Source organism: Euprymna scolopes, chromosome 39 (genome assembly GCF_053919585.1).
Source record: "Euprymna scolopes isolate OS-2025 chromosome 39, ASM5391958v1, whole genome shotgun sequence".
Classification (NCBI taxonomy): domain Eukaryota; kingdom Metazoa; phylum Mollusca; class Cephalopoda; order Sepiida; family Sepiolidae; genus Euprymna; species Euprymna scolopes.
Window position 1 is genome coordinate 31,629,230 of NC_136520.1, and position 19,837 is coordinate 31,649,066.

General features: G+C 36.6%; 1 protein-coding gene and 1 pseudogene across 2 annotated transcripts in view; both read right to left on the minus strand.

The window, feature by feature from the left end:
* Positions 1-3,222: 3,222 nt before the first annotated feature.
* The window catches only part of LOC145263715 (glyceraldehyde-3-phosphate dehydrogenase-like), a 33,374-nt gene continuing 16,759 nt past the window's right edge, over positions 3,223-19,837 (minus strand). For both annotated transcript variants that reach the window (XM_080120672.1, XM_080120673.1), the window contains exons 6-11: positions 18,819-18,934; positions 18,544-18,682; positions 11,572-11,666; positions 7,816-7,894; positions 7,124-7,305; positions 3,223-3,382 (exon numbers count right to left, since the gene is read on the minus strand). In XM_080120672.1, coding sequence (XP_079976798.1) covers positions 3,313-3,382; positions 7,124-7,305; positions 7,816-7,894; positions 11,572-11,666; positions 18,544-18,682; positions 18,819-18,934 — 681 coding nt within the window. In that variant the 3' untranslated portion in view covers positions 3,223-3,312. The remainder of the gene's footprint in view (positions 3,383-7,123; positions 7,306-7,815; positions 7,895-11,571; positions 11,667-18,543; positions 18,683-18,818; positions 18,935-19,837) is intronic.
* On the minus strand, positions 11,959-12,077 carry LOC145264077 (5S ribosomal RNA; annotated as a pseudogene).

Here is a 19,837-nt window from a genome sequence, read left to right on the forward strand (position 1 = left end):
GCTGATTTCTCCTTTTTAATTTTTTAAAATTGCATTTTCACCCTAAACAAGGCACAGTACTACTTTGATGTACGGGGATACTATCTGGGACATAATTTGCAGGGATACCATGTAGGGAGTTCAGCAGCAAGATGCCTGTTTACTTGGAATTTTACATCATAGTGCAATCTGGGAAACAGGAACCTGGAAGAGAATTCCAAAGTCTAGTAGTCCAAAGGAAGAAACTATTATAGTAGAAGGCTTTCTAGTATTAGAGATTTCTATGTAGGGGTTGAAATTTTGCTGCTTATCAGGAGTATTTACGTCAAGGAGGTACAAGAGCATGTAGTTTGGAGCACCTACTTTTAAAATAGTTGTAAAACCGGCAGATGAATGCAACATTTCGTAGATGGGAGAAAGGTTGAAGCCTAGCTAACAGTTCAGGGCCTATTAGATTAGCGACTCTTTTGAATCCTGTCGAAGAGTGAAAGACTAGTAGCAGATGCACCAGCCCAGATGTGGCAACAATACTCCAGTAATGGTGGTCTTGTAGAAGTACAGGATACTGTCAAGCATAAGTAACTTTCTACCACAGTAGAAAAAGCCCACCTTCTTTGCAGCAGCCTTGGCAATGCCCTAAATATATCTGTTCCGATTCATGTTCCCTGTGAACTTTAAACCGAGGAGTCTAAACAAATACTTTCAAGTAATGTATTATTATTAGCCATGCCTATTAATGGTTGAGAAGAGGTTTTGTAATTATTAAAGAAAGAAGCTTAGTCTTGGCAGCATTGAATATTAACATCCATTTTTGTCTCCATTCCATACAGACTGGAGGGTTTCCGCCATTATTTTGGATGTGTTCACCATTTCAGAGACAATTTTATCAGGGAGGTCATTTATGAATATCACAAATAATAATGGTCCAAGGATCGATCCCTGAAGCACACCTGCATTTATATTATTGTTTTGACGTACGACCATAGAGGACAACTTGGATTCTTTTATTTAAGAAGGATTTAATTATTTTCAGTATTCATCCAGTAATACCATAGGATTTTATTTTCATGAGAAGACCATCTTGTCATACCTTGTCAAAAGCCTTAGATATATTTAGGGCTACTACCTTATCCAGTGCATGGTATATACATTCAGAAATTACAGTTAGGATATCTGCAGTAGAATGTGCTTGCCTAAATAAGTTTAGCAACTGTGAGGTAGTGGATTAGATCTTGATTAAGGACATGTTTCTATTTTTTTCTTCAACTACCATATTTAATATGGGTCAAGTGTAAATTTCTTTTAAATAGTCTCAAGAAAACTAATTTTAATAGTGTTTTTCAAAATTTTATTCTAAAATATTAATCCATCAGATTTGACAAATTTATTAATTTTACATCCAAACTAAAAATAAAATCAATATTAACTTGTAGCAGCCGACACTCGCTACAATCACAGGTAGGAACTACCTCTCACGACTTTGAGATTTGAAATCCATTTTCTGCCTGGCTTGTCCAATCACAAGCCAGCTCTCTATCACGTGATATATAAAAGGCAAAATCTGAAACTCTCAACCTTCTTTCAACCTGGCCCTGCCTGGGAGCAGACTTCGCCTGGGGTTTTGGCCCCAGGTAGAATGTGAGTACAACAAGCTAGCTATGGCTTTCTTCAAACTCACATTTATTTCCACGTGCTGTACCCTAACGAACATTCTTTGTCATACTAAAGAACACACACCCACATACACACACATCTACTCTTTCTTACCACGAGACACTAACCCTTTACCCTCTCTCTCTACTATCGGACGCGCACTGCTACATACATAAATACACTGAAGTCTTTGCCCTTTCTTTCTCTTTTAACCAGCTTCCTTCATACTGACAGCTACTAGCTATAAACACATGTAAATGGAACTGAACTATTCTCTCCTTCAATCAGTCGGCAATATATTAATTCTATCTTTAAACACATTGAACACTTTTCTCTCTCTTTCAAGAACTCTTTTCATGACTACTACAAGCGAGCACGAATAATGAACTCTCTTACTAATATGTTTCTCTCTCCTACTAAAGCTACTAATGAGAATGGCAAATAAAGTTGTTTATTAAATCTTAGAATGAAACTTCATTGCATTGTCTCTTATCCTATAAACTCCAAATTTAAAATTAAATTTAAAATTAAAACTCAATTTTAAAATTAAAATTAAAAATTCATTTTTAAAAATTTAAATGAAGTCTGTTTTTTTTGGGGGGGGGGGGGAATGCTTATCTAGTCTAAGGAAAAGGTACACTATACTAAAACCTTATAATTACATTCCTCTTTTTTTATATAAGCTATTCAATATAATAAAATGAAATATGGAAATAAAAAATAAAAAATTTTTGAATTCAGGTTTTGTCTTTTTTACCGCCCCAGCTTATAAGGTATATACAACTTTCAGGCATTCGCTCCACACATTAGCTTTTTCCTGGATCATTAATTAAACATAGAATATGGTATTTCTCAGCATTGCAAAGCGAGCATTGTTTCAATTCTGGAGAGTACAAGGATTTTGTTCAATTTTCCTCCATTTAATGGTAAAAGGAACCCCCCTTTTTTTAGCTCACACACACGGGTTGCTAAAGGCTGTTTTAATCCTTGTTTTCACTCTAAAAATCGAAAGGTTTTATTTACATAAGTTCCTTTACAAGCAGCTAAATGGAAAGACAGCCTTTTTGCATGAGAAAATCTTAGATTTTAATAACAGATCAAAACATTGTCATTTGTCATGTCTATACAAATAAAATATTTATACATGGGGCTACATAATGTATATAAAGAAGTCAACTCTGAAACTCATTAGCTTTAACACAACTACTATCACTAACAATTACAAAACATGAATTCAAATATAAGCAATAAACAAAATACATATAAATGGGTAAACATAGCATTGAAAATTTTAATAATCCTAAACATTTTATTTTGCTTTAACTACATATTGTATGTAGTTTTTATGGAAATCGTTTCAAACAAGGCATAAAGCCACTTGATGTAAGTAACTTAAAAAAAAACTACAACTTCAAGGTCAAGAACTTGCTAATGATAAGTGTTTGAATAAATTCTGATCCAGAAAACAATATGTTTAATCAACCGTCTCAGCCTAGCAAAAATATACTTCTGAAGGTGGGGTGGGGTGGAGGGAGAAGCATATATTTCATTAAAACAAAAAACAAAGAAATAAAAAACACGAGACAATGCCAAGTTTTATAAATGTAACTTTATTAGCTGTAACATTAACAAGAACACTGAATTAACTGTTATTATGTGGCGTTTAAATTGCCCTTGTTTTTAACCGACCTTGCTCATGTGGAGGATTAAGTCAAGAACACGGTTGGAATAGCCCATCTCGTTATCATACCTGTAGAAAACAAATATGAATGGCACTTTAAAAATAAAAATATTGGAACAACTAATAAGCTACATATATATATTATTAGGTTGGTGCAAAAAGTGATTTTTGACTTGAAGGTGAATGTTAAAAAACAAAACAAAAAAACAAAAACAAAAAAAACATTTTTGCACCAACCTAATACTCACAGCAAACAAGGCAGGTTGATTCTCAGTCAGACCCGAGTAGCATTTAAACTGACAAATCAAACTTTGCTTCTGACGAGTTAATTTTGTTCATTTTTGTATTATATAACTTATATATAATTTTATAATGTACTTGGCTACAATTTATTTTTAAAATTAAATAATCCGGCTGATGTAACTGGTTATATAAAATATTTGTAAATAATCACTAAAAATGCAAATTAGCAAAGGGAGGAATAGCTCATTTTAAATTGATAAATATAATAGATGTCTACCTTAAGTTAAAACTTTTGCAAACGAATAAAATTCAAAACTAAAATAAGTTTTTTATATTTAGATAAAGCATATTGCCACTAAGACATAAGCAGCTACTATGAATTATATCATGGATTATTATTGAGAATACTCGTATCACTCATGGGGGAGGGGCACGTAAATACAACTTGAGTTGGCATCCAGAGGAGAAGATAATCTCCACTGCTCGAAAAAAAAAAAAAAAAAAAATATATATATATATATATATATACAACAAAATCAAAACGTTAAGACCAGAAACTTAAAAGGAAAATAATACAGTGTAACGTTGTCCCAAAAGTTTGTAAACACTTGGAAAAAATTGAATTTTTATGCAATTTTTAATTGAGTTTTGCATTTATATTGTTATAGAGATCTTCATCTTTCTATTCCAGATGGAAATCAATAAAATTGAGCTGTTAGTTAAGCCACACACCGCCAGGAATCAAAGACAAGTTTGAATAGCTTGATGGCATTGAGGTTCTGCCACATCCAACCTAGAGCCCTGACTCTGCTCCATCAGATTACAGCCTTTTCCGCTCAATGTAACATTTTCTGAAGGGCTGCCAATTCGACTGGTTTGATGAGATAGAGGAAGTGTGTCAAGAATTCTTTGATTCAAATCCGGTTGAATGGTACTTTGACTAGATCTGAAACCTTGCAGATCGATGGCAGAAAGTCTTGGAAAATGATAGTCTTTATTTTGAGGATTAATTTTTGTTATTACTTGGAAAATAAAAGTTAAATTGTTTTGCAAGTGTTTACAAACTTTTGGGACAACCTAATATGCATTTATGTAACAGATCTGCTGACATTGTTTCCTCTGGAGTATATGATCTGTTTGGGTTAGATCTGCTGTCTACTTGCCGCAATGTAACAGTTGCTTCTGTTGCCTACAGCTTATTTCATGGTTCTTACCTCACCACAATGCTTACATACCGCCCTGTGCTGCAGTTGAACCAAGTAATCCTGTGAGGATATATATTCACATTAAACCCTCTGCATAATCACACAGGCGTTTGCTCAGAGATGTACTGGCAATCTTCTTTCACATTGTGTTCTGCAGTCCTGAACATGCTGCCTCAGAATTGTATGAATGAACATGTATCACTGTCACATTTTCAGAGTTCTGTATTGGCTAACTATTGTGATATTTCTAAGTTTTATGCATTCCCTAATTAGCTTAGTAGCCTCCGTCTATTGCTAATGGTTTTATGACCATGGCTTAGAAAAAAAAAGCAATAACCATATGCAAATGACCAAGCCGGCTGCACGATGTGACAGCAGAGATAAAAAGGACACACTTGTTCAGAGAAGCAGGTATTTGAAGGGTATTCGAGTTGAAGGGTATTCGAGATGTGTTTGAGACATGAGAGAAGAGAAATAGGTGTTAATTTATTTATTGCAAACTATTATCTTCATCTTCCTTAGTCGTTTCACAACGTTTAGTCTGACTATTCCTCTGGCCTTTGTCAGATGATAACTGCGACGGGATAGGAACTCAGAATCTCCTAACTGCATTCTCAGCAATTACTACCATCCATAGTTGTTGTCGTTTTACCATGTTTTGGCCAAGTAAGCCTCTGGCCGGGTATTTGAAGGGTATTCGAGTTGAAGGGTATTCGAGATGTGTTTGAGACATGAGAGAAGAGAAATAGGTGTTAATTTATTTATTGCAAACTATTATCTTCATCTTCCTTAGTCGTTTCACAACGTTTAGTCTGACTATTCCTCTGGCCTTTGTCAGATGATAACTGCGACGGGATAGGAACTCAGAATCTCCTAACTGCATTCTCAGCAATTACTACCATCCATAGTTGTTGTCGTTTTACCATGTTTTGGCCAAGTAAGCCTCTGGCCGGCTTTGGGTAAGATTGAAACCACTATCTTCAGACAATTCTCACTTGGAACCGTAGAGATTCAACATCTTTATCCACTGCGCCATGGGTCCCGAAGGGCGATCAAGGTTGGATTTTTTGGTCTTATAATCCACGTTCATTCATTATATGATCTTCCATAGTCGGGTCCGTACCGAATGGTATATATATTATTTAATTGGAATTCATTATTTAGATGAGTATTATTTATTAATTTAAATATTGCGGACTATCCCGTTGCGGTTACCACCTGACAAAAGCCAGAGAAATAGTTGGGTGAAACATCATGAAACAGCAACCAAGAAAGATGAGGATAATAGTCCGCAATAAACAAATAATACTCATCTCAATAATGGATTCCAATTAAATAATATAGAAACAAATGTGTTATACACATGGCCTGAGAGTAACAGGGAAAGATGCATCCTAAACATGGTCAGACAGAAAAAGAGTACCATTTGTTTGAATCGGCAGAGTCTTGTTAAGCACATTGGCGTACAAGAAGACTTTTAAACGAGATACAAGATGTTCTTCTGGAAGTACCTGTAAATAAATATGAACAAGCATCCCTCCCACTAAATCTAGTCTACCACTGTAGCCCCTTATGCTTTTATGTTTGGTTTGATGGAGTTTAATGGCCTATCAACCACTTTAGAGTCATTTTAAAGCCAAACAGTTTTTTTTTTTTTTTTTTTTATACTTGTATTCTGGAACAGGTTTATTGAATATGGTACACTATCTTATTGTTTGTGTTTGCCTCCCCATCGTTTGCTACAAGGTTATTCTAGGGTCAAATGAAGAATTTTTCTTGAAGCGTTTTTGTTTATGGAATCATTCTTAGCTTTTAGATGCGTTTCTGGTTTGTGAAACGTTTTTGATTTGTAGTATAGGGGGTAGGTATTGTTCTATTTTTAGATTTTGCAATTGTTTTTAGGTAATTTAATGTATCTTCTATTTGTATGGTGCTAAAAAGTTTTTCTAGGTTATTTACTTTGAAGAACCAGGATCTTATGCTTGGGATGAGTAAAAAAAAAAAAAAAAAAAAAGTAGTTATAGAATAAAATAGAAGAGTACAGACTGACGACTTGGGTATTCCAAATTCGAATCCAGTTCGTTTTACAAAAATCACTTTCTCTTAGGATGTTGGCAACCTTTACATAGTCCCTCTTGTAATCCGATATATTTCTAGAAAGAATTCGGACTAGAAAAACATCTGGGAAATCAATGCCAACAATAGAATCTTCAGATACATACGATATGATGACCAGGAGATAAGTTTATATATAGAATAGGAGAGGGTTGATAATAACTTCCCAGGAGATAAGCTTCTAAGCTCATATACAGAATAAAGGAATTACCATGATATAAGCTTAACTATAGAATAGAAGACTTACCAGGAAATAAGTTTGACAAAGTGGTCAGTAAGGCTAATTCCAGCCTTAGCATCAAAGGTGCTGCTGTGTGTGTCTCCAAGAAAGTCAGTGGAGACAACATCGTCTTCAGTGTAACCCAATATGCCTTTCATTGACTTCTCAGAGGCTGCCTTTACAACTGCTTTGATCTTGTCATAACTAGCCTAAAAAATAAAGGAAAGACAAAGATATAAAAGGAAAAAAGTTGATTGGTTGAAATTGTTTTTGTTATGTTAATAACATATGTCATAATATAACATATGTTATAATATAACATGCTATACTACAACATATGTTATACTATAATATATGTAATAGTATAACATATGTTATAATATAACATGTTATAATATAACATATGTTATATTATAACATAACATATGTTATTATAGTATAACATGTTATACTATAACATATGTTATAGTATAACATATAATATAACATATGTTATACTATAAGATGTTATAATATAACATATGTTATACTATAACATATAACATGTTATAATATAACATGTTATAAGAATACATTAATCTTGTATGATGTAGTTAAACTTTTTCACTATGAATTTAAAACATTGTGAATTAGTTTTTAAAGAAAATCAAAGTTTAGAAAAAAAATAAAGACAAAAAAGAGAAAAGAAAGATAAAAGATTAAAATTTTTTTTTACTTACGCCTTTCTTAAGGCGGCAAGTAACATCAACAACAGAGACATTAGGAGTTGGTACTCGGAAGGCCATTCCGGTCATTTTCCTGAAGAGAGAGAAAATGAAAAGCAAAGATTTATAATCTATTTATATTATAATTTAGAACAAATATATGGTATTAGTTAAAAATCTACGTTTTTTTTTATAAAGTACTAACCTTCAAATGACGTGAGTCAGTTTGAGCCTAATTAGATTATTAGTTTACAAATCACAGTTATTTAAGTGAAGCTACTGTTGAAAAATTTTAAATCAATAGTAAAATCAGAATTACATGTTGAAAAATTATTGCTTTCTGATGGGAAAAATACTGTTCAAGAAAAGCAATGGCATCTGCTCTGTCATAAATAATGGTTAAGGAGGTGGTATACTAAATTTCGAGTGATTATACAGACACAAATGATGTTGAATGCTAAAGTTGCTCCAATTCAACAATCGTCATACATATGATGCATTCGGTGGAAGCGCCATTTGATACTTTTCACAAAAAAAAAAATGTTTAGAGCATAATGATGCTTCTTTGAGCCTTTAAATAGGGTTTAATAATCGGGCAATGGAAGAAATTTATTAACTATTTGAATACAACGACAATCTTACAATATCATTCTAACAAAGTACAAATTTCTTGCAAGAACATGCTTCTACAAGCCTGCACTTTCCTACAATGCATTTTGAGGAACTACTGACATTCACTATTTCGCTTCCTTTTTGCTGTTTCTCTTTCCCACTTGTCAACCTTTCTTATTCCATTTCTTCCAGTCATATTTGAAGGGGCTTAGAAAATTAAATTTTTTAGATGTTCGACTTTAATGAACAACAATAATGTTAGTGATCGTTGATTTGCAAGTCTGGAAAAATCCAAACAAATAGAACATAATTAGGTAGAGAATTTAAAGAAAATCTATGGTTTTAAGTATTCACATTTCAACAATGTATATCAAATATTCAAACACTTATTTTCACATAAATACTTTGAAATCAGCAATGATTTTTTTGTGATTAGATTCTCCTTGATATTTTAAGCATTTTGCAACAAAAATCACAAAATTTCAACTTTTGGCGCTTACGACATTCTTCCACTGAATGTGTCATATATATATATATATATATATCTGGTCGAGCTCCTTGCTCAGACCAATGTAACCCTCTCCAGATTTCCTTATCTTTCATCAGGTGCCTCAGATCTTCAGGAACATAGTTGTCATCATGTGCAATTTGCTGGATGCACATGGATCTAGGTCATCCTATGCTTGTGCGTTTGTGCCGTGGAGTTCTCCGCAATACATTTTCTTGCTTGCTCCTCTCGCAGTGACCAGTAAATCATAGACATTGATCCCTGATGATATCTACATATGTCAGGTAGGTTGCCATAAAGTTGCTGCTTTGTGGGATCATCTTGCCAAGATATATTTAACGCTGTAGCATACAGGTGTACATGCCGTCTAGCTTTCTTTCCAATCTTTTGGTGCGTGTCCAGGTTGTAGCACCATAAACAAGGACCGACTTCACCACTGCTCTGAAGAAATCATCATACAAAACAGAAAAAAAAAAGTCTACAAATTTGTTTCGACTCTTTCACTAAAACAATACATTGTGTCAAGTTTATTGCAACAATGTTAAAACTACACAGATTGCACTTTGAATTTTCTCTACACTTAACCTATTCTCCAAATCTGCAGAATTAAGGGGGATTTTCCAATTGAGTAAATCCTGGCAGTAATTATCATTTCATACATCGATGACTGTAAGCATGAAACAGTGTTTGTATGTAAAAATAAAAAAAGTAGAACATGCAAGGTCACCCTCCACAAGTAGAAATTTTACTTTTCAGATGAATGCTTGTGCAAAATTTAAAAAAATATGAAGAAAAGTGCAAGCAATTGAATGAATGAACGACTTGGGGGGGGGGACAATTTTGCCCCTATAATGGCCCCTAGAGGGCAACCAAAGTTATCCCAGAAAATCTGTTCTAGAAAAATTTACTTTCACCATGACTAATGTTTGTGCAAAAAAATTTTTTTAAATCCAAGGCGTGGATATTGAGAAAAGTACGAACAAATGAACAAACGAATGGACAAACGGGAGTGAATTACTAGATCCAATTCCTTTGTTGGGTGACCAAAAATTGGCTTGTGTGTATTATAAAAAAGTTGTATTCTTGTCTGTCTGTTCACAATTTACTATGTACAAAAAGTAAAGTTTCACAAATTAATTTCCATACTGAAAACAGACTTATTTATATACACTTTTATTCCAGCATGATTATATATATATATATAAATATATATATATATATATATATATATATATATATATATATATAATTCAAAAGAAATCTACATTCAATAATTAACCTCATTTGCATATTACATCAAAGAAAAGTTATTGTAATAATTAGCTGCTATTAATTATTTATTGTAATAGAATCGTTTTAATTGTTCTATTTTGAAATATTATTTAAAGTTTATTTAATTGAAATTAATAGCTGGCAACAGTTGTTTAAAACCAGAAGTAAGCTTATTTATTTAAACTATGAGAGTTACTTTCACTTTAAGCTTTGAGAGTTACTTCATGTTTGATTTTCATAGACCAAGATGGATGTGTTTTATTCTTCCCTAAATCCAACATATGGTCACTTTTCATAACTAGTTAGAGTATTCAGTGTATTTTAAATAGTATATGATTAAACCCTTTGCTCGGCAATGTTTCGATCAGGTACTGACCAGTATACAGAGAGAGAGAGAGAGGGCAGGAGGCTCAAATTCTAGCATATATTAAAATTTTTAACACCAATGCATAGTTAAAGTAAAATAATGTTTTGAAGTATTAAAATAATTTATTGATAATATAACTCGTGTTTGAATTAATAGTTTGAAACATAACGTAAATTATAAATCTATGACATCACCCCAAAGATATGGTTATTTTTTTAAAGTAATATTTATAAAAAAAATCTAAATAGCTCATTTCGTAGGAAAAAAATACTGAAGATATGAAGGTTTTAGTTTCAAGTCATGGCATTTGTTTTATTTGTTGGAATTTAATTTATTTAGTTATAATACAATATTTTATGTTTCATACAGATACACATATGAAACGCCCCTTATATTGGTAGTTCATGTATGTGTATGTTTAGCTAAAAGTAAAAACTACACAAGACACACCCACAAAGCTGATAAATTTTTTCAATAAGCATTTTTTTTTTTTAAATTAATTTTTGTGATATGGGAATCACTAGATATAGAATTAGTTAGGGGAAGGTCGACATTAAGCTGGATTTTTAAAAAGTTATGTTGTCAAAAGTTATGTTGTCAATAAAAGTTATGTTGTCAAAACACACATATGTGTGTGCATATGTGTGTGCGTGCGAATGTATGTATGTGGATGCGGCACGCGCGAATATGTGCGTGTGAGCATGTGTATGCCTGTGTGTGTGTGTGATAGAGACAGGAGAGTAGGGGATGGGGAGGAGAAAAGATGGTGAGGGAGAAAGGGGAAGGATGAAAGAGGTTTTGCAAGAAACATGCTACACACTAGCTCCTATTTTGTCATGTTTCTGAATATTTGAGATGAGGATTGATTATTTGGATTATTCAGACTAGCATTCTCATCTTGAATGCCATGCACACATTCCTATTTTGTTGTGTATGCTCCTGGGCAATGCCGGCTAACCATGTTGATTTTATTGAAATCTAATAAAGCCAATTAGAAAATTTGTCTCTTTACCCATTCAGTTCAGGGATAACCATACCCACAGCTTTGGCTGCTCCAGTGGAACTGGGAATGATGTTCTGGGCAGATCCACGACCACCTCTCCAGTCCTGAAAAACAAAAAATATTTTACTGAAAACCAACCAACATTTCTCATCAAAATTGAATTTACTTCAAAATGCTTTAATCATTACAAATTGACTAAATCAGAGTGTGTGTGTGTGTGTGTGTGTGTGTGCGTCAGCACTAACCCTATTTGGGTTTAACCGGCTTCCTCTGAAGGAGGAAGTTCCATGAGAGTATGAAATTCACAAGCGGTCCCCAGTCGCATGAATATCCCTGTCAAAGGAGTTGACAGCGTTAGGTTTTTGCAACTCTTGCAGAGAGGTGTCGACGTCCTCCTTCATACAGCACCTGGAATTCCCAAATTGGTCACCCACTTTAGTAATGACCAGGCTCAATGTTGCTTAACTTTGGTGATCTGATGGGAACCGGTGTGTCAATGTGATTATGCCGTATAAATGAGAGTGATTTTAAGAATTCTGGATTAAAGTAGCGATTTGATTGTCGCTTATTAGCTTGCCAAAAATTCAGAGTAAAAAAAATTGTTCTGCAGTATAATTTCTAATTTCTATGGGGTTACTTCTGATGCTTACCAATAAACTAACCTCTTCTCAAAGGGGGCGAAAGGTAAAGTATGGGAGGATGGACCTCCTAGAACATTACAGGACCATACCTAATGATGATAGAGAACAAAGCCATACCAGTACAGCATGTCTACATGCATGTGGTATAGGGATGTACATGATGGGGACATGACATAACAGAGTACACAGCGACGACAACAACCTAATTAATTGGGGAGTTCACATTTATAATAAAAGGGATATAGATGTAAAGAGAGAAGAACAGTTCTTTAAACACGGGGTGGAAGGGGATACATTATTGATGAGGTGGATACAGTCAACACTTTGAAAGTTCATTATATAAGACGAAGACAAAACACATTACCTTGCAGTTGATGACAAATGAAGACAAAAGGCTTACATAAGAATATGACGACATTTATTTTCCAGCTGGTGATAAGAATGAGAATCCGATACCTGGCAAAATTACATTGTCTCGTCTTCCTCCCCTTTGCTTCCAAAGGAGCTTAGGCTAACTCTCTCTCCAACTCAACTCGAACTGAACTCCGACTTGCTGTTTTTCTCTCAACTGCCAACTCTAGTCTAACTTAACTGTATATATTGGTTCTATATTTCTTTGTGACGTTAGAATGCGACCAAATGTGCATAGGATGCATATGCTTCCAACATGTGTCCTGGCGACACAAAGGACATTCCTTTATTGTAGTGTCCACTATTCCTGCTCTGATAACATTGTTTTTATAGTTATTTCTAACTACAATGGATAATTCCACTGCATTCCTGGAATCGGATCTAAATAGTGTATTCATTTTGACTTTTGATAACCGAGTTCGATTCCAGCATTCTCCTTTAATAATAATTATATACGATCCTAATTACGTCATTTCTCTAAATACCGGGATTTTCCCCCTTCAATATACAACACACAGTCGATCTGATTTGTGTGAAATAGTCACCCCAAAAAGTGCAGTTTCCACTTATACTTTTTATTTTCAATTTTCTTATTTGTTTTATAAGATTCTAACTGCCTTTTTAAGTGTAATTGTTTGAATCTCTTGCACTTTGTTCACCGAGTATATTAGCCAGGTAGTTTTTGAAATTCTTTTTTATGAGTCCAGTTGCTCCTATAATTACAGTATGCAATCAGATATGTATGCCGACAATCTGCCCTTTATTAATCTATATCTATACTGCTATAAATTTGTTTTTCTTTTTTTTGTATTATTTGCTTCCCCATCAAAGCACAAGACCGTTTTTAATGTGGGGTAAAAACCAGCTCCCCTAAAAGTAGGCAAAAAGGGGGGCACTCTGGTTACCAAAAATAATAATTGTCCCAGTATAGAGGGTTTCCCCTCCATTTACTGGTACAAATTATCTTAAGTGCAGCATCTGCAGAACAGATGGTATTTATTTGCTCCCCCACCGAGCAAATTAGGCACAAGGCCAATTTTTAATGTGAGGAGTGAAGGGAGGGGGAAGGGAAAAAGGGGACCAGCTCCCGAGAGGTGGGAAATGGGAGCTGGTTAAAGGTCAGGCATGTGGGGTTGCCCCCACATCTGGTCTTTGCTAGTCATAGCTAATCATAGCTTGCAGTATCTGCCGGAACAGATACTACACTTTGATCCTGGCCTGAAGGCCAAGAACAACAGAAAAAAGGCAAGGTATTTATTTACTCCCCCACCGAGCAAATTAGGCACAGTGCCGATTTTTAATGAGAGGAGTGAAGGGGAAATGGGGACCAGCTCCCCGGGGAGTAAGGGGAGCTGGATAGTAACAATTGGTATGAAGGGTTGCCCCATCATTGACCAAGGTCTTATATGTGGGGTTACCCCCACATATGGTCTTTGCTTGCAGTATCTGCCGGAACAGATACTACACTTTGATCCCGGTCCGAAGGCCAAAAACAACCGAAAAAAGGCAAGGTATTTATTTGCTCCCCCACCGAGCAAATTAGGCACAAGGCCGATTTTTAAAGTGAGGAGTGAAGGGGAAATAGGGACCAACTCCCCTGGGAGTAGGGGAGCTGGATAGTGACAATTGGTATGAAGGGTTGGTATTTATTTGCTTCCCCACTTAGCAAATTAGGCACAAGGCCGATTTTTAATGTGGAGAGAGAGGGAGGGGGGAGGGGAAAGGGGACCAGCTCCCGATGAGTGGGAAATGGGAGCTGGATAGTGACAATTGGTATGAAGGGTTGCCCCTACATTGATCAACGTCTTATATGTGGGATTGCCCCACATATGGTTTTTGCTTGCAGTATCTGCCGGAACAGATACTACACTTTGAGATATTAAATCTTTTATTCAGGCAAAAAAAGAACATGAACAAAAAACTTAGGAACAAGGCCAACTCGAAAAGGGGGTCAGATGGGGATCGTTGGTCATCCTTGTCACTCTAGAACTAAACAAAAGTTTCTCTTAGCTAGAATCTTCTTTCACCATAATACCGCATTCGCCCTTTCATACTTGGGGACGTCCTACTTGGCACCCAATTGTTTAAAACATTTTATTTCTGTGTAAAAACAAAAAAGATAACAATGATGATACGATAATTCATTTGTGTCGAGGGCGAGGGGAAAAAAAAAAAAAAAAGTGGTTAGTAGGACCCTCCCAACCTCGTCTAGTTGATAGACCGTCTGTTTCACTTGGTTTGTAAAGGAATCTGAGCTCCTGCAGGCCGGTCTCTAAGTAGGGATGCTCTATAGATAGGACGAAATGGAGAAAAGAAAATTTTGTGTGTGAGGGATGGGGAGTTAGTGATTGATTTCTTTCTCTCCAAGATGGGTGAAATTTAGAGTGAGGAGTGAGAAGAAAAAAAAAATGTAGATAGGAGGGGATGGGGATCTTGGAGGCTTCCTACTTGGGGAGGGATGAAGCATTTACTCGGCTAGCTAAGAGGCTGAAAATGGATTATGCTTGATGGAACTCTGTGTTCCACACCTAGGCGGGGAACGCATATTCAAACTTGGCTCCTTTTCATACACACAGACTTGCTACATGTATCCATCTTCTGTCAAATGCCACACGATGCAGCCTTCTTCTATCACATCTGATCTTCACCTGTAGTTGGTGTTTAAAGAAAGCGATCAGATCTTGATCAGAAAAAGGCAACACCCCCCTGGCCACCCTGCAGATGCGACGTCCAAATCACCATTCTCACCATGGCCAGGATCGTAATGTAGACCATTTGTCTTTTCCGGTCGCACGGCGGTCTCACCTTGTCAACGACATTTGATACGGTAATTGGGCAATGATGCTTGGGATCAATGCGAGCCGTCACCTTGCTGAGATACGACCAGTACTGGTGGAGTTCACGGCAATTGAAGAAACGCGTGATCAGTCGTTTCTACGGCCATTGTTCCACAACGGGGACAAGCAGACGACTCCAAAAACCCAGACCTGCATTGTATGTTGTTAAGTGGAAGTGCATTTCAGGCCAATCGCCAGGTTAGAGAGAACTCCGAATTGTTCAGATGACTCGAACCTGGCGCCCAACTCCACGCGGAGCGTATCTCACTTTGCTGCCAACCCAAATGCGCGCATAGCGGGTCGTCGGCGGCCCCCCCTTACTAGATCCCTGTGGAGTCCCCAACGGGTAGCAGTCACAAGGTTGCTGGACCTTGGTAGTCGTTTTAGCGCGGCTCGGCACTCTTTCAGGAAGGCTGAGTCTCCCCGCGGCCTGCGACTTCTCCCGATAGTGGGGTCGAGAATGAGGTCAGGGAAAGTGGCAGTAATCGCGGGGTGCCATGGTTGATCTTCTTGAAGGTGGTGGCTCAGGAAGGCCAGCCTCTCGGCGTCTCGATGACACTTCAAGTCTGGCATTCCCAAACCTCCCTCACACGGACGTTGGAAGCAGACCTGTCTGCTCACCCAGTGTCTTCCTCTATCCCAAAGGAGGGAGGACAAGAGTTCGACAAGAGCTTTTAGGTGTTGTGCAGGCAGGGGAAGTACGGCCAGTCGGTAAAGGATGAGAGGGAAGACATATGTAGCCACGCGTTGACCGCAGCCTCCACCTTTGACTGTACCTCCAACCAATTCTTATCAAGCTGGAGACCTGGTCCGAACCACATGCCAAGGATCCGAACCAGGCCACCCGTCCAGCTGAAGGGCGCCAGGAGGTTTGCGTTACTACTCCTGGCGCTTAACTGCAGTCCGACAGACTTACTGCGGTTTATCTTGACCCCCGTGATTCTTTCATACTATGCAAGCACCTCCGACACGATCTCAATGTCTCTGAAGCTCGACACGAAGACCGTGACATCATCGACAAACGTGGATACCTTGGCAGCTGAGCCGCCAAGCAGAGCCATTCCGCGCATCCTTCAGTTTATTATCTGGGTGGTATGCCCCGTTGCTTTTTGCTCCCCCTGTTGTGGAGTCGTCGTCTTGGGGAGCAGTTTTTCCTGTGGTAGCCCCCTGGCTGGGGGTATCTGTATTGGTGGCCACTGGTTGGGGTGGGTGTCCATTTTTTAAAAAAGCTCTCTTCCCTGTATTGAAAATCGCCAAAATGAGTGACGTGGAGTTGGCGTCCAAAGTGAGGAGCCGACTTTGGCGCCAAAAAGAAGTGACGCCAAAGGCGGCAACAGGGGAGATAGAACTGAGAGAGGGAGTGGGAAGTTAGTGGAGGGAAGAGAGAAAGTGTTTCCGACCCTCCCTCGCGGGAAGGTCGTAAATTATCAGCTCGGATCCCCCGTGAGGGGGGAGAGCAGAGAAAGACAGACCAAGTGGGGGTGCGGACAGAACGCTACCCAACAAGCTCGTCAGGTGTTCCGGGCACGAGAATGTGTCGCCAGAACAGCACTGCCTAGCGCAGTGTATGTATCAGAGAACAGATACTACACTTTGATCCCGATATTTAATTTATTTCGTGAAAATGAAAATTACAATCAAAATGTAAAATTGAAATAAATTAAAAGCAAAATTCAAAATTACAAAACAAATTAAGGCACAAGGCCGTATAGGATCTGGGTGGGGGATTGTTGCAGGGTCTTTGTTACTACAGTGAAAAATGGAGTCTTTGGCGACTTTACTCTTGACTGGCAACATTTACCACAATACTTCATTCACTCTGTGGACTCTAAACTAACTAATGAAAAAACTCCAGCGTTTTTGCAAAACAGAATATATTTACAATTACTGTGTGTGTGTGTGTCTATAAAATTTTTTTTTTTTTTTTTTATATTAAAATGTGTGTGTGCGTGTGAAAAAAGTTCAATTCATTGTTGGAAAATAAAAAAGTTCTTGAATTTGGAAGAAAAACAGTTTGTGTTGGGAGGTAGCGAATCTGGAAAGATATGCAAAAAATAAAATTGCCTAGTGTATTGTTAGTAAGGTCCCTCCCTGAGCTAATCTAGAGAGTTAGATCACCTACTGTTTTCTGGGGCACCGAAAACAAGTAGGGAGGAAAAATAAATAATTGTCAAAAACAAAAAAGGGGGGCGAGAAGACTTGGAAGGTTCTCTAGTGCCAAAAAACAAACAATCAGGGGACAGGATCTCATTTGTACCACCAGTCAAGAGTCTCTTAACTTTTTATTTGTCTAACCTAGCGGGATGGGCTCTGTAGGACCCAGTTCCGCGTGTGCTATGCTTATGGTGGTAACACAAATTCAAATTTGGCGCCTCTTCCAATTGCATCTGATCTTTACTTTAAGCAGATGTTTAAAGTAGATGATCAGATATCCCTTCGTGGACTCACTACTGCTAGTATCGCTAGAGAAACCATTCTTTTCCTGCTAGTATCGCTAGAAAAACCATTCTTTTCTCCCTAGGCAGCGGCGGATCAATGTTCTCCACAAAATATGACTCGTCGAGTTCAAGCCAGCGCTTGGCATCGATGCGAGCCGTTACCTCATTGACGTCCCGGCCCGAAGTCTGAGAACAAACAGAAAAAAGGCAAGCCTCTTTTCTAGTTATTTACAAAGAAAATATAACTTTGTTATAGATGGGTCATGGAATTGCATTCATCTGCAAAAGATCTAGCTAATTTGCATATTCTTTTAAACATTCATTTTAATTAATTCCCTCTTAGTTTTTTTTCAGTTTTCTTATAGGGTGATCATCTTTTAGTTAACTATTACGTGTAATTATATTCATGCAGATATTTTACATGATTTATAACCGGAATTTTCTCCGGAAAATCCGTTCTGCTACTTTTTTTACTCATATGTTTAATGTTCGTGCAAAATTCCAAGGCATAGTTATTGAGAAAAGTGTGGACAGACGAACGGATAAGGGTGAATTTACAGATCCACCCTCCTTTTGACGGGGAGGGACCAAAAAGGAAGTCTATTGGGGGGGGGGGGAGAAAGAAAAAAAGCGATGTTAAAAATGTCTACCCACCTTGCTTGATGGTCCATCAACAACTTTTTGTGTTGCAGTGTAAGAGTGCACAGTGGTCATGAGAGCTTCTTCGATTCCAAATTCATCGTGGATGACTTTGGCAAGCGGTGCCAGGCAGTTAGTGGTGCAAGACGCATTGCTGGGGATGAGGAGAATAAAAGAAAATCGATTTGTTTAACAGACGAAAAATGGACAAGAAAAGTACAAAAAAAAACAATCAAACTGAAACGATACATTTTGAAAGAAAGCACACAGAGTTAAAATATAGGTTTTACCTGACAACATGAAGGTCCTTCGTATATTTTTCATGATTGACCCCCATAACAAACATAGGAGCATCTTTAGATGGAGCAGAAATGACAACTTTCTTTGCACCACCTTTCAAATGTACCTGCAGAAATGAGCAAATTGTATTATTAGTGAAGATCAATGCCAGAGACTGGAGATAACCATTTTGTATAGATAGCAATAAATAAAAATCTACATTTTTTTATGAAGTACTAACCTTCAAATGGCATGTGTCAAAATTTGAACCCAATTAGATTTGTTTAAAAATTACAGTTATTTAAGTGAAAGTACTATTGCACAATTAATGCTTCTCAAAGGGGCGAAAGATAAAGCCAGAGAGGGTGAACCTCCTAGAACTGTACAGGACCATATCTCAGAATGATAGAGAACAAGGTCACATCAACACAGCATACTTTCAGATAGAAAGAATGAGCCTGGAGATATCCATGACCATCTATACAAAATCGTGAAGAATCCACATTTTTATAAAGTGCTAACCTTCACATGACATGTCAAAATGTTAATGCAACTAAATTATTTGTTCACTTTGTATTAATCTGAACAGAGTTGGCTTGAGATGAATATATATATATATATATATATATATATATATATGTATGTATCTGTCTGTCTGTCTGTCTCTCTCTCTCTCTCTCTGTATATATATATATATATATATATATATATATATATATATATACTTGTTTGTAATATACTGAGTTTTACTGGGTTCGTATAATTCAGTAAATTTTCATATACCAATAAGTTTTAAGCTAAAGAGTGATGACTTAAAAAGTATGCTACAAAATTATCATATTTCATAATTGAGCATTAATATACTGTATTAACAAAACCAAGACTTCAAAAAAGGAATTGATTGCAACAGAAAGTGTATTTCATTGTAAGTTACAATTGTTTCAATACCAGTTGGACAATTTCAAGCATTATGGCCTTTGAAAATTTTCATATATATATATATATATATATATATATATATATATATATA